The 16,719-nt window shown below is 41.2% G+C and overlaps 1 protein-coding gene across 3 annotated transcripts in view; it reads right to left on the reverse strand.

Moving 5' to 3' along the window:
- The window catches only part of LOC146810068 (uncharacterized), a 431,592-nt gene that overhangs the window by 173,064 nt on the left and 241,809 nt on the right, over positions 1-16,719 (reverse strand). For all 3 annotated transcript variants that reach the window (XM_085616978.1, XM_085616980.1, XM_085616979.1), the window contains one exon: positions 6,457-6,509. In XM_085616978.1, the coding sequence (XP_085473104.1) occupies positions 6,457-6,509 (53 nt within the window). The remainder of the gene's footprint in view (positions 1-6,456; positions 6,510-16,719) is intronic.

Raw genomic sequence — 16,719 nt, forward strand, 5'->3', positions numbered from 1 at the left:
TGGGTGGTTACTTTGGACAGAGTCCCCCGCTTGTGTTCTAACTGGGAACACTGAAGGCAGAGGGGTTGGAAATGGGGCACCCTGGGCCACAGCCCACTAAAACCTCCCCCTTGTTTCCCGTATGGGGCATGGAAACCCTTTCTTCCCCCTTACTCTAGGACTTGTCTGGGTCATCTTTAACCTACCCCTCTCTCTGCTGGGGGGGGTGGGGGGGGAGGGGAAGCTGAACCACCCCTTCTTGGGGTAACTCCCAGGTACCATCTTGGACACTCTAGTACAGGCCCAGAGGTCCGATTCCTCAGGGAAGAGGTGTGGCGCAGCGGCCAGGCAGCTGACTACGGAACCTGGGAGCTCACAGTTCGATCCCCAATGCCAGCGGCAGATCAGCCCAGCACCATGTAACTCTGGGCAATAGCTGGCTTAATCTTCCCAACTGCCCCCAGCGCCTTGACACCCTTGGGTAATTGTTTGCGCTTTACAAAATACTTGACAGCAAGCCTCCTGGCCTCAGTCAGCTGGCTGTGAGCTAGGTGCTGGTGCAACTCTGTAAAACAGATACTGAGCATGTGCTCTCATGATTAAATTATGCAACCCAAAATAATCATTAACCCTGCTACCCTGCACCCACCCATTCAGTGCCTTGCTGGAGTAGTCCACAAAAATCTACCTAGGATTGGTTGGGGAGTCTTCTGGCTGTCCCTGAACGTTTGGCGGTACTTTTCAGGGGTCAGCCAAAATTTGGCAACTAAAATGGCCTTCATGGGGGTGTACTTAGTTTGGTCCTCAACCTCTAGTGTTAGAAATGTGTCCCTCCCAACAGAAGGACTGTTTCCACAGGCCATCCCTTCAGTGCTCTTCAGGTAATTTGTGAACCCTCAGTGCAACCTCAAAAGCAGAACTCCATTTGTCTATGTCATCTACCATCAAATAACTGGACACCAAATCCTTAGGTATGCACATCCTTTTCTCTATTTCATGTACTGCAGGTATGCTGCCACCATCACTGCTGGAATTTGCCTGTCTGGCCTGGGTCCTCTCACGAGCCTGTGAAATCTTTATTTCCTTCAAGGCCCTTTGAGACTTTTTCTCCTCGGTCTTCATGTTTTGTTTAGCAATGTGCAGTTTGAATTCTTACTCCCTCCTCTCTCCCAGTTCCTCTGGGGACAGCCGTAGGAAGAGACCCTGCTCCCTACCAGGCAAGTAGCTCCTCCTCCACTGCAGGCGATTCCTCAAAAGGGCCATTCTCCAGCCCATCATCCTCAGTTTTGGTTTCATCCAGTAAGGAGCGAGCTTCTGCCCAGGCCCTCTGTGCCTTTTGGGACTCCACCTTCCTGGTGGTGCTTTTGGCAGGAAGCCCAAACTCCTTGTACAAGTCTCTGAGCTGGGCCACAGTGTATTCCTCAATGATGGCCAGGTCAAATTGCATGCTGGTGGTTGTATGTCAAGCAGCCAAAGACTTGATTTTTAAAAACAAATCAAAATGTCAATTACGGAGAATTTAAAATGTGGAATAGTTGTGTACACTAAATCACTGTATGGCACTGAACAAACACGAGTCTTATCTCTCCGCTGATCACCAATGTTAGAATTTGGACCGGTCAACTGGTATATGAGCCCCGATCAAGCAGTAACCACAATCCTGGTACGGGTAAGGCACAAGAAAACCATAAATTAACCTGTACTCACCCTCTGGTAGCGTGGCACAGAGCAGTCATTCTTAATTCGAGAGGCAATGTGTAAAGTATTTGTGCAACACTTCAAACAGTAAAAACACCATTTAAAAAAGTTTCTACGCCACGTTAGAAAAATAGAGTGTAATTTCATAAATAAAAAAACAACAAAACGAAGAAACAAAACAAGATACTGAATTTCAAAGTTTACAGTGAAAAACAGCACTTAGAACCAAATAGCGTAATTTGGGATATCGGGTTGCACTGGACCTGGACAAATTCAAATGTTCAGGCCGACTGCCATGGAGCACGGGCCTGCTACAGGCACCTAGTTAGGTCTGCTGAACAAAAGTACCTTAATCCTGGTTGAGGAGTGATGCATGGATCCACGCTGAAGATGCGTCACGTAGGACAGGCAATGTGTAATTTCTGCGATGCGACGCAACAAGACTGCTGTGCAAGCCCCTGATGTGTCGGCGTTGGGAATCCGGTCAACGGGGCTTGCAATGCAAAGGCCGGTGTAGAGTATCCGAGGCGCTGTGGAGACTATGGGTCGGTTTCAATGAGCAGTGAAACCACGATCTGGAGGTTCAGTGTGGAGGTTGCAGCCGACGAGAGTTGTGAGGAGCTTGTGCTGGGAAAAGCGCCATGCAGTGGCAGTTCCGAAGGTGATACGTTGGTCTCAAGATGCGGGATGCAGCAGCGGCGCAAGTCTTTTGCGACAGGTCCAATCCACTCAACAGCAGCAATGCATTGGTGCTCCTCGAAGATGTGCTCCTCAGCTGAGATATGTTGGTTCTGCTAGTGGATGCATCGCTCAATCGAGGATGAGTCAGTTCCACTGGAGAAACACATTAGGCCCATTTCCAAGGGTCCAGGACGGCACCACTTGGCAGGTTAGACTCACAGATAGAGTCTTAGGTACAGAAGCACATTGGTTGAAAGTTGATTTTGTCGCTGAGACTTCAGAACAGAAGTCCAGCTAGCCCTTGGAGTCACTCTGGGTTCAAGTGATGCAGGACCAGTCACCCCACCCAGGCAAGAGGCATCAGGTCAGCTCAGCAAGGCAGGAGTACAGCAAAAACAGCAGTCCAGCAGAGTGGCAGTCCTTTCAGCAACACAGCAGTCCTTCTTCCTGGCTGAGTCTTCACCACTTCAGTACACTTCTGGAACTGTGGTGTCTGAGGTCCTGTATTTGTACCCAGTGGTGACTTTCAAGAGGGGCAGACTTCAAACACATGCCTTTGAAATGTACAGAGGCCCTGCTGTGCCTGCCCAGACTCACTACAGGGGGTATGCAGCCCTTTGTGTGGGGACAGGACACAGCCTAGTCAGGTGTAAGTGAGGCTGGGTCCAGTTCCTCCCTCCCATTCCACCAGGATGGCCCATCAAGTCACACCCAAGCTCCCATTATGTGTGGCTGGGAAGGGGGACTACACAAAGCCCAGCTTTCACCCATCCTAGACGTGATAAGAGACAGGCAGCAGGCACCAAATGGCTAAAGTCAGAAAAAGCCAACTTTCTAAAAGTGAATAAACAGGTAGAAGGGTGCCTTCAAGGGATTTGTTTAACAATTAGTTTGTATAGTTCCAATAATCAATTAGATGTAGGTTAATTATATACCTACAATTTTATTTATTGTCACTTTTTATATCCTTAAATAAGTTCAGTTTAACTGAATAAAGGTTAAAGATAGTGCGAATGTATCATCACATATCAACGTAAATAAAATGAATGAATCAAAAGGAGGAGAGAAAGGAAAAGATAAAGTCGGGTGTATACGTAAAAATTGAATTTATATTCACAGTACAAAAGGGTACTTCAAATAACAATTATTCATACAATGGAAGGAAATAAATCAATTCTTCATGCCTTCACTTTCAAATTTGTCAAACACTTTTTCACAACAATAAAATAATTTTTCGCTGGAAAACAGTGTGAGAGTCGACGTTTCGGTCTTTAAGTTTTCTTTAACAAGACCATCCTCAGGACAATATTATTTAAAAGGTTGACCCCTTAATATCTTGACTCTATGCCAAATGAATAAGTCGAACTAAAGGCTTCGATCGTCCAAGAATATTGTAATGTTGGTCTAAAAAAACGTTTCGTTTCTTTAACCAGTGGACAATATCGTGGGACGTATAGTCATCAATTCATTACTGTCCCAATATATCGCAGTCATATAATCAGAAGTTTAAGCGGTTGTATAGACGCCCACAAATTGATCTGTGGTCTAGTCTGAGAGTTTTAATCACGTGCGAACGTCTGTGCGGCAAAGGCAGCAGGCACCAAATGGCTAAAGTCAGAAAAAGCCAACTTTCTAAAAGTGGCATTTTCAGAATTTCAATTTAAAATCAGACTTCACCATAAGTTTGGATTTTAAATTGTGATTCCAAAGACACCAAACTTAAATCAATTATGTCTTCCCATTTGAGAATTATCGTATAAAATGAAATAAAGTAATCCCAATGTTATCCTATAGGAGATATAGGCCTTGCAGTAGCGAAAAACAAACTTAAGAGTTTTTCACTACCAGGAGTGTAAAACTGAAAACAACATGTCCTGCCTTTTAAATACAAAGCACCCTGCCCTCTAGGTTCTCCAGGCCCTACCTTAAGAGTTATTTATATTTATAAAAACGTTTTGTTTTGCCAGGTCGAAATGACATGGTAAACTGCACACATGCTCTGCATTGCCAGGCATGAGACATGGTTAGAGGGCTACTTAAGTGGGTAGAACAAGCAGTACTGAAAGCACACTAGTAACATTTAAATTAAAGGCCTGGGCACATTCAGTGCACTTTGCTAGGGACTTATAAGTAAATTAAATATGCCAATTGGGCATGTGCCAATAATACTATGTTTAGGGAGAGAGCAAAAGCACTTTAGCACTGGTTAGCAGTGGTAAAGTGGTCATAGCCCTAAAGCCAGTAAAAACAAATTCTAGAAAAAGTGGAGGAGGAAGGCAAAAGGTTTGGGGGTGACACTGCAAATTAGGTAATTTCTAAGACTAGCAGTCACTGCTAAATTCAGGTGGCTACAAACTTGTGGCTAGCAGACTACTTCTGAAGTGGAGGATTGCATGTATGCTTGCAAACTGCAGTTGTTTGAAGTGAGGTGAACTTATTGCTGTGTCGATTGACTGTGCTAGAAGGAAGCAAAACGTCAGTGGCAGTTGTATAAATCAATGGATAAAGGAATTTGACCAACAAACACATATGTGTGTTTTTTTGGTCAAATTCCTTTATCCATTGGTTTAACGTAGAGACATATTTTATTACCATACGTAAAGCCAACCCCCGCAGGTAGCCAACCCCATTGCCAGGCTCTGTGTCCAACCCATTAGCCAAACCACCTCCTCGAGCCAATTTGGGCCCTGGGGCCCCATCCCCCCCCCGAGGCCAAAAGTAATTTGTAAAAGGGGTGGGGCACGAGGCACCACTCCCCGAACCATGAAGGTCCCAGGGCCATTAGGGGGCAAAGGGTGCATGGGCCCCCCCTCCCTGAGCCAATAGCCGCTCCGGTGAACCGATCTCCCTGGGCCATTACTTAATTTTAGGAGAGGGGTGCGATAACCCACTCCTGAGCACTAAAAGGCCCAAGACATACGCATCCTGGGGAGACTGCCATAAAAAAGGGGATGTGAGGCCACATGGCCTCCTCTCTGACTCTTAGTAGGTCCCACCGACCCGATCCCTCCGAGGTCTATCTTTTTATTCAAGGGGAGGGAAGTATGTGGCTCCCTCCCTGAGCCTCTTTTGGCCCTGGGGACCATATCTTCAGGAGCCCCTTACCCTTATTTTATTGTGTGAGTGAGGGCTCGAGGCAGGTCTCACCTTGGAAGAATCATTGGTGAACAAAGCAACTGTGAGTAATATAAGAGTGGCTGTGTTCCCAGGTGCAGAATGCATTTGAAGAGAAAGTTGTCAAAAAACAGCCATAAAAATCACTTCACTCGAAAAAATGATATTAAAGACAATAAGTGAAACTGAAGAAAACAAAGATTCAAAATCACTTTTTAGTCAAATCGTAGAGGTGTGAAACTTCATATGTGTTGCCACATTCTACTCACAGGAGCCGGACAAAAAGAACTGATGAACTCTCAGTAGAGTGCATGATGGAAAGGAGAAGGTGTGGGAGTCTTTTAGGGCCAGGGCATTTTTTTCCTCATCATTTAATGTAAGCCTAGCAGGTTAATTTTTTCCTACTTTTTGTATATACTTTCATCTCTTTCTTGCATAGCCCAACTGTTCAGAGGTTCATCGCCTTATTTTCAGGAAAAAAACTTTAGTCTCGGTTAGGCTGTTACTGGATACTGTTTACCATGAGGAGAGATAGGCACCGAGACCCTATGTGACATTTAAATGGACAATACATCCATGGAAAGTGCTCCGAGTAACACACTGGGAATTATTTTAACATTTATGAGCTTAATGGAGATACTACGATGCATAAGTTCCAAATTCCTTTTCTGCCTGGGCACGTTCTTCTAGCGTTTGTTCCTGCTGCCTTTTCACTGTCCTTGCAATTTCTTACTGCTTCCCCGTGGCAATCGAATAGTACTCTTGCATATTTCTGGTGCACTCTACCAGCAGTCTTCAACATTTGTTTCTTGCAAATCTTACTATCTGCTCCTTTTCGCAACTCACTTTTATCAGAACATTGATTCTGCAGTCCATTATCACATCTCCTCCAAGTGGCTGTGACAGCATACAAAGCAAAACGCTTTACAATAAAAGCTCTTAGGCTGTTGTACTGGCACAAGAAGGTCTGTTGGTATATCTTACCTCAGCTCCATTCCAAGCTCCTTGCAAGGCACAGTCTCATAAGTGTGACACACCTGTAACACACAAAAAAAAATTGTAACCTAGTTATCCCGGTAATTTTAAGAGCTAGCAACCTTAAAGAAATAATTCACACATTAACTAAAAGAACTGCAACCAAAATGTTGATGCACTGCTTTTTAGACAGTTCTTTTCATTTACAGGAGTGCATCGGCCCTATCTACAATAATAAGGTGATCTGTGAGCCTAGGGCATTGAGAAAGCGATTCCGACAGACTAATTGCTCTATAAGATTTCCTACTAGCTGCTCTGGAAGTGATCTACAGATGGGCACTTAATTGTAATCACTTTCCCACTGTAGTGTCTTCTGTAAGTCACTACAATGTGGAAGTGATTACAATCAAGTGCCCTTTTGATTAACAGCACAACTTAAAATTGCAAATCTGTCCCTGTAATAATATCTGCAAACAGTCTATGCTCCAATTTACTTTTTTTGTACCTTTTATCTGAAATATGCTAACATGTTTTTAATTCCATTTATCAAATCTAGAAATCTGACAAATTGCATGCAGACATTTATTTTTCTGAAACAGATGGAGGAGGATGAAACATGCTTTCATGTAAGCCTATTTTTAAGGGTAGCTGTGCGATCCAGACGCTCTATGCACTCTGATTCAGCACACAGCACTGTATTTAAACTGTGTTATCACGGGATATGCAGATTTATACTAAACAACATTTGTATGTGATTTTATGGTAAGAATCTGTTTTATATTGTATTATTGTTGTATTTGGTACTTTTATAGCTAAATGTTCAGCCGAATAAAGTTGATCTGATTCTGATAAGCATTTCAGTTTTTTTGCATGTAAATATTACAATAGTATACTCATATCTTCAACTGGTACATAACACCAACTAACCACTAAGCCACAGAGTGATTAAATCAGAGGCATCTATGACTGAAGATCCCCAACATGAACGGGATGGCAAACACAGACAATAATGAACCGCAAATAATACTAACCAATCCGTTTTAGTTTAAGGATGCATGATGATTTTTCTAACAGTACAGATTCACCTAAAATTGATGAATCAGCCTTTTCCCCACAGTAACTGAAACACTAAAACAGTTTGACATCCTATATGCCATGATCAATGTAAAGGTTCTTGTGGAGAGTAAATATTTATATAGGACTAGCATATTTATGCACCTCGACACGTTTTCTAGCCACGGAACATGGACATCCCTGATCATTGTTGAGAATATTCAAGGTATAGCTGCTAATACAAACAAAAGGAACGTGAATTGATAGTTGGAGAACTCACTACTAAGCGCAGGTATACAAAATGTAAACTTTTGGGGAAAACTTTCCTGGGAGAGCAAGTCCTGATACACATCAAAGGACATAGAACGAAAGAAAAGAAAATATACAGAAATTTGAATAAGGGGAGGGGGTTGTGAAGGGAGGGTGGGGGGGGGGGGGGGGGGGGAGTGTGCGTGTGCTTTATTTTTTGTTGGCAAAAGTCTCTGCTTCCTAAACAGTTATAACATTTGAAAGATTCCACTAAGATCTATGTTTATTATCTAGCAAGGTAGAGGTTGGAAAATAACAGAGTGACAGATGTAAATTGAAGCTTAAAAGCAGAAGTTTCAGTTGAATTATTGATCACAGGGAGAGAGGAGATGGAGTGGATAGAGGGAGAAGTTCAGTTTCACATTTTGGGAACACAGCTAAAGAATGGCTGATTAAGTGTACATTTTCTTGTTAAGAGTTGTTCACAGAAATAAATCTGTGTTGCGAAGGCAGCATGATGCACTGGAGCTTTTTGCTTCCATGTAAGCAGTGAGGGGTTTAAGAATTAATTCTGTGCACTAAGCAAGGCAATTTGTTGATGCATCAGCTCTCAATGCCACTCTAAAGAGATACACACTGGAGTAATGTCAAATATTTGACTTGGAGGTGAGTTGGGAAGAACATGAAAAGTGCGTTTGATGGGCACCTCGACGATTTTAGGGATCACTATGGGAATTGTGTTCCTATAATACAGTTATGAAAAAAGAAATGGATACTTCCTACAGCCACAATTCAATGCTGCTTTAATGCAAGTTTGTCTCAGATCTACGTGGCTCAGAGTTTAAAGTTGCAACAGTAATTTGAAAAAGTCCCTGTACCAGGTCCATGTTCTTTGTAGCAAGCTCTCATTGCTTACTCACTCTGAACCACTCCCTTTGCACACAGGATCTCATCCCCCACCACATTCAAAGACTTCAGGAATACTATTATTTTCCACAGGGCAGCACCTTACAGCAGACCTGTCATAATCTGTGGTTCACATTACAACACTTGGTGGGTGCATCAGCCTCTTATTCCAAACTCACTGATACTGTGATCATTTAAAGGATGAAAAGGCTTTCCATCTCAAACTACGTGTCTCAATTTTCCATGTAAGTCTCACTTTGTGTGGAAATAGCAGAGGCCATTTGAAGGCATTTGGGTACGTATATTTTTTTGCCTCCTTGATAGGCAATTAAGATAATTTGTTGCTACTGCTGGGACCTGGATTCCAGTTGTTGTGGATATATTAGAGACTTTTTACTTTTTCTTGAAGTGTGTTTGGAAAAATGGAATCTGAACAGAGAAGTGTTCTAAGGAAGTGTTGTCATTTTGGGGGGGACAAAACAAATAGTTTAAAGTAATGTACCTGAACTCTGTTCAAGAAGTACAGATTAATATTATATTTGAATACCGGACCCGAATATGTTTAGCATGAGAAGGGTTTTTTCCTATTTTTAAAAGACTTGCTATTTTCGAAAGATATGCGAGGTATTCAGAATGAGATTGTCCAAATGGGAATTGGACCGTCGCACTCTTTAGTAAGAGTTTGAGCTGTGTAATAAAACGGTATGTGGGTTCATCAATTTCAAATGAAATTGATGTACTCATCTACCGTTTTACTACAAAGCTCAAACTCTTACTAAAGAGTGCGACGGTCCAATTCCCATTTGGCCAATCTCATATACGTGTATAGAGTAAACCGGACCACACACCAAACAAAACATGTCTTTCGAAGACATATCAAACCTAACCAAACACAGAGTGGAAACTTTTGGTTTTTACAAATGATGAAATTCACATATTTACTCACTCATAGAAGAGCCAGAAGGCATCAGTACCAGCACAGGATCTATACAATCCAATATTAAGCAATTATTATACATGTCCAAGAGAACCATTAACCAACGTTTGCATGCAAGTACGCTTATAAAATACCACAAGGCGCAATGCTTACCTAGGGGTTTGGGGATATCTTTAAAATCAACTCTACAAACATAACACCCGATTCACCGAAAAATGGTATGCAATATTAAACAAGTGCTTGTTAGACCCAATATTACTAATTATAGAAATTATCCAAACTTACTTGTCGAAATGTCGAAAGAAGACTGGGAAGAAACTCTTAAAGACATCTACAAACAATTGGAGACGTACACCAAAGAAATAAATGAAAGAAAGATCAGAAAATGTAAAAGAGATACTCTGGATTACAAACTTGGAGAAGTTTACAACTGGGCAGACATTTATGCGTGCCGCCGACAACAAAAACCTAATACTGGAAGGTTTACAGACACTGATGCATCATCTTCCAATGACTCACAACATCAAAGTAAGTCACTAATGCGAAGGGAAGACAGCGACAAATAAATTCCATCAACTTCAACAATGACTACGACATCAACTGAAGCATCAAACACCATTCCTTTTTTAGAGCAGGGCCAAGGACCACAAGGAGAACCAGGAGGGGGATGTTCAAAAACAAAAGGATCATCAAATATAGTAGTGAAAAACACGAGAAGCCAGAGGTCTTAGTCATTAACATATCCAAAGAGAAATTGACAGAATTTCAAATTAACACACTGCAAAAAGGAACAACCTTTGTTCCCACTTACCATTCCAATAATTTGGAGACCTGTATCAGTAAATACAAATTCACACGTTTATGGAGACTCAGACACTTCTTTGACAACGTAGTTGAAAATGGGAAGAACCAAGAACGGACACACTGTTGGGATTACGTAACAAGAGTAAGTTCCTAGCACCTACCAGTCACAAGGTTTTGGACGCCTTTGAAGCAGTGAAATTGAAGGATATGGACACTAATTTTAAGCAACCAAGATCGAGATCATCGAATATTACCCAAAAACAAAAGCCAAGCATTAACACAAATAGCTTCCAATCCAAGAATAACCATCCGTCAAGCGGATAAAGGGGGTGCACTGGTGGTTATGGACACAAACTTTTATCTTGAAAATGTCAACGCCCATGTACAGGATGAGAACACATACACCAAAATAACATTTGACCCAACTAAAGAATTTCCACAAATTCTTTCCAGAATCATCAACAAAGCCATGGAGAAAGGCACTATTGGAAACAATGAAAAAATGTATCTAATCAAAGCAAATTCAGCATTACCATACATATTTAAGATTCCAAAAATTCATAAACACCCCAGGACACCGCAATTTAGACCGACAGTATCTACCATCAATTCAATTCACGAACCCATAGTAAAGTACCTGGACAAACACCCACAGTCTATTGTCCAAAGTATGTCCACATACATAAAGGATACAACGGATTTTCTTAACTCATGTAGAAAGCTAAATCAAAGTGTATTGAAAATATGATCCTGTGTACTATAGATGTAAAATCACTCTTTACCTCAATCCCACACAACTTGGGCATACAAGCAGTGGAATCTTTTTTAATGGAGACTGAGAAAGAGGAAGATCTAAAAATATTTCTCATGGAATTACTACATTTTACATTATTTCATAGTTATTTTGACTGGCAAGGAAGATTTGTTTTCCAATCCTCAGGCACATCTACGGGAAACTGCGCTGCTCCAGCATATGCCAATAAATTCATGCACAGATATGATTTAGACCATATACTCAGTCAACAGGAATGTATAAACAATCTAATAATGTATAAGAGATATATTGACATTTTCATCCTTTGGAAAGGAACACAGCAAGAAGTAATGAAAGCGATTGAAAACCTTGACACTATAAAAATAAAGAATTGTTTTCACAAGTACCATCCATGAAGAAGAGATTACATTTCTTGACGTTTAGATCCGAAGCCAACAAGGGCAATTGATTACGAGCGTATATACAAAGCCCACTGATCGTACTAATCGCTTACACTTTAGAAGCTTTCATCAACCATCCCTAAAAAAACATTTACCTTCTTCACAACTTCTGAGATTAAAGAGAATTTCATCAACTGAGGAACTATACACGGAAAGCATGAACACAACAGTCAAGAAATTTCGACAACGAGGATACCCAGAAACGATCTTACAGGAAGCAATCAGTAAGGTACATAAGGAGCCACGAGGCAATTTACTCACCATTAAAAAGGTCAACAAGGATGATGGCAGATTGGTATTTGGGTCTAAATTCTCAACCAGAAGTTTCAGAATAAAGAATCCGATATTAAAACATTGGCCAATGTTAGCACTGGAAGAAGACTTTAAAGGCATCTTCAAACAACAAACCAGATTTGCATACCTACGTACACGTAATTTAAAGGAGATACTCAACAAAAAAACTGACCAGAAAGAATTAAACTACAGGGGAACCCTTCCCTGTCTTAATTGTGGAAATTGCAATGCCATCATCAAAGGTAATATGATTCCACATCCCACACGAGGAACAAATGTTAAGTTACGAGTAACAGCCACTTGCAACAGTAGCAACGTAGTGTACATGTTAAAGTGTCCATGTGGATATGCTTACGTGGAGAAAACGGAAAGAAAAGTTAAGATATGTTTGAATGAACATAAAAGTAACATACGCTTAAAAAACCTCAAATCTACAGTGGCTTGTCACTTTAACTCTCACAATCATAACACGAGTCAATTAAGATTCTTGGTATTGGAGCAAGTACTTATTCTTCCTGGAAGAGGTAACACACAATTTTTATTACAGAGAGACATTTTGGATTAATCAACCAAATACAGTCAATCCAAAAGGACTCAATGAGCGATTGGATTTAAGTTGCTTCTTATAAATGAACCCTGTTAAACGTCACCATCACAATTTTCAGTAATCTCATTTTTTTAAGTTCAGTTTGTTTCACCATTAATATACCATGTGTTATTATTGGTTTGCTTACACACACATATCTTTAAGAAGTGAATAACACAGTATACATAAGTGTATCATTTTTTGCCTACTAATGAATGGGTTTAAAGTTTTAAGTTGCACAATTGAGAAATCATGTAACTATCTTAGCACATGTACGTTTTTCCATCAACTGTTTTCAATTCATTTTTTTATAAAAAATGTTATCCACTTTTTAAGGGTTATTCAATTTAATTTTCTCACCCCAATTTTACACCTTATCACCTTGTATTAAAATATCACCTCACGTTCAAAAGACTCTGTTAGTCTTTTTTTCATTTCACTACGCCGTTCATGTTTACTTGAATTCAGTCCGTTTTCCACTCTTATTTACCAAGCTTGTACCCACAATGAAAAACTTCCGGGGCACTAGGGATAAATAGGGAGTTCACTTCCTTGCTAAGTAACACGCAGAATGAAATTGTGGGAAATTTGTTTACTTCATTTTCGATAGTCAAGGTAAGCAGAACTCTCTATACAAGAGCTCTCACTATTTCACTATGTGTTTGGTTTAGCACTTAACATACGCATATTTTAACAGGTCTTAATTTATTCTGAACTGTCCCAAGGGACCGGAATATTGAAATTATTGAAGACCTCCTGAGTCTCATTCCATAATTTTTTCACCGTGAGAATGTTTTTCACTAGACTAATATGCGCATAGCACGTAATCACGCCCGGTGTTCGACCACGATTCACTATCAGTCAAGGTAAATTATTCTTAAAGTTTCTCACCACCAACCACAGTGATTATTCACCATCACAAGTCATCCTAATCACTCGTGTTCGCTTGTAATGCGCTCGTTTTGACTTGATCACTAACCACTCGTACACACTATTTTCGCTTTTGCGGTCAGTCACTTATCATTTTGACGTTTATATGACACGCATGTTATCATTTAGAGACAACCGTTGATCCTACTGATCGTCACTCTAAAAATGTTGAATACAGGATTGCATGTTACAATGTTCTGGATGCAGTGAAAGAGAGATGTACTGAGCTGATGTCAATTGTATGTTTGCAGAATAAGTCCCCTGATAAAGGGTAATGCCCGAAATGCATTGGGCGCAAATTCATGTATTGAACGAATGTTACTGAGGAAAGTAAAATCCAATGAATCAAAGAAGGGAACAATGAAAAAGAATACATAAGTAAAGAACTCATTCATTAAAGATTCAACAAATAGCTTGTATAAATTTATTGAACATCTTGCATCTGAGTGCGATTGGGAGACGCTTCCCCAACTGGGGATAGCGCTTGTTCTCACAGGTATTCAGAATGCACATAATGTTTATGTTTAGGGAAGAAAATAATTTGTATTCAATGTGAGTTTTATAACGCATTTTCGTTATATTACAGTTTGCTAGAGAATGCCTCAAATATATATTCTAACAGTTCTCTGGCAGCCAGTCAAGAATTCTTTTGTGCAGTATACAGGCAAGTTATTTTTTCCAGCTACAAGCTGGCTCTCTACTTCCAATATTTCAAGATTCATTTTGGAAATGGTAAAGTTGTTATTAGTAGGGAGGCCTATATCAAGCTAAACAAAATTCCCACACTTTTAAGTCCTACTATTGTGACAGTATGATGCACTTCATGAATTCTCCTTTATTAATTTCCCTACTGTGCATTCTGTACGAGTCATGTGGAGGGCCTGCTGGAGATCAATGTCATTAAGAGGTATGAAGTGACTTTGAACTCCAGGAGTAAATGTGTACATCAGGAGAATGCACTCTGGCTGAGTTAAGGCAGATATTTTACAGCTCCTAAATGTTTAAATAGTACATGGTAACTGGAATCTAACTTGATCAATGGTGTATTAAAATCAACTTATCTGTACCCTCTGAATTTGGTTCTGTTCAAATTTGTCATTCAAAGATTACATGCTAACACCAATATTACATTTGTCTCACAAGTGAACAACTCTGCAGTGTAACTTGCAAACATTGCATTAAGAAACCAGCCATATCCGATGTGTAAGGTGAGCAGCTGCTCAGAAGATAGGGGTACTGACAGCAGTGTTATCACAGTAACATATACAATTTAACAAATATTAACAACCAGCAATTCAGAAACAAACATGTACTTCAACACAGCACATGTGCCAGGAACAAGACTTAAGGCTTCAGAAATAACTAAACAGATTTATAGTGCAAAACAACAAGGTGAACAACCCAAAAAGACAGAATTCCTCAGTCTCCATAAAGAAATTCTTACTAACCATGTAGTGCTGTGGATTCACATGCTTGGACATTTGCAAGTTGTTTTTCTTCGACAAAGTCTTCAAACTCAAGATATATAAGGACTCATTTGGGAAGCCACAATAGATCACGACAAAGATTCCACCTCAAATGCTTTTTTTCCCCAGTGGGCGATTAATTAGAGTGGAGGGATGCTAAATAGAATTGTAAGTACCAACAGTAAATGTGAAACTAGTGTGAATCAGGGAGGACGTATGCGAAACTATAATTGAAATACAAGCTACAGACAGTCGGATACAGGGTCACATTTTCTGTTTGTAGCATAAGTTGCTGGAGATGCAGATGCACAGCATAGACTATTCAGTGACTCTTGTGTTGCCATTTTCTGAACTAGTGCCAACAGCTGGTCATGCCTGGTTTCTGGATAGAATACATGGTGGCCATGTTGTCTACCTTTATGAGCAAAAGACACACAATTGATGGTCGGAATGCAGAACAAATCAAAACATTCACCCCCATCCAAGAGATCTGGGTTAAATCCATCATTATTTTGCTCACCATGCCACCCCAGTTTAGACCTGGCCATATGCAAATCAGTCTTGACCCTGTGCCTCATGAGAACAGTCTAGCCCGAACTGCCAAGCCAGGTCCTCCCTGGACCGGAAACAAGCATCCTAGGACCGGTTTTGGTGTTTCACCCCTCTTCAGCCAGGATAACTTGATTCCAGTGGCACAGTGAGCCCAGGACCCACGTCTGGCCATACCTGGCGCACTTAGGGCGAGAAAGCAAAAGACACACAATTGATGGAAGGAATGCAGAACAAATCAAAACATTCACCCCCAGTCAAGAGATCTGGGTTAAATCCACCATTATTTTGCTCACCATGCCACCCCAGTTTAGACCTGGCCATATGCAAATCAGTCTTGATCCTGTGCCTCATGGGACCAGCCCAGCTCGAACTGCCAAGCCAGGTACTCCCTGGACCGGAAACAAGCATCCTAGGACCGGTTTCGGGGTTTCACCCCTTTTCAGCCAGGATAGCTTGATTCCAGTGGCACAGTGAGCCCATGAGGCACAGGGTCAAGACTGATTTGCATATGGCTGGGTTCAAACTGGAATGGCATAGTGAGCAAAAAAACGATGGATTTAGGCCCAGATCTCTGTATTGGGGTGAATGTATGACATTGTTCTGCATTCTGTCCATCAACTGTTGTTTTTGCATTTTCCACCCCGAGTGGGACGGGTATGCTCAGACGAGAGTCCTGTGCTCTCCATGCCACTGGAATCAAGCTATCCTGGCTGAAGAGGGGTGAAACCCCGAAACCGGTCCTAGGATGCTTGCTTCCAGTCCAGGGAGGACCTGGCTTGGCAGTTCGGGCTGGACTGTTCCCATGAGGCACAGGGTCAAGACTGATTTGCATATGGCTGGGTTCAAACTGGAATAGCATGGTGAGCAAAAAAACGATGGATTTAGGCCCAGATCTCTGTATTGGGGTGAATGTATGACATTGTTCTGCATTCTGTCCATCAACTGTTATTTTTATGTCTACCTTTATGAGGACTTTGTTCCCTCGAATCCGGGTGTAAAGCACCATAGGTGCCAAGTGGAATGCTGCCAATTAGCAGTTGATTTGGCAACCCTGTTGTTGCATTCAGCTACCCTAAACCATCATGTGGCTGAGGTGTGCCCTCTAGCCCATGAAGGAGGCATCCATGCTAATGGTTGCAATTGAGGGTCAGCAAATGGCAGGCCCAGCAACAAGCTCCTCTCGTTCCACCATTTTAGTATTACTGAATACTTTGCTCCACCAACACTATGTCTTCCAATTGAACCTCTACTTGGGACTATTGTTTCAATAAACACTCATG

This window comes from Triturus cristatus, chromosome 7 (assembly GCF_964204655.1).
Source record: "Triturus cristatus chromosome 7, aTriCri1.1, whole genome shotgun sequence".
In the NCBI taxonomy this organism is placed as follows: domain Eukaryota; kingdom Metazoa; phylum Chordata; class Amphibia; order Caudata; family Salamandridae; genus Triturus; species Triturus cristatus.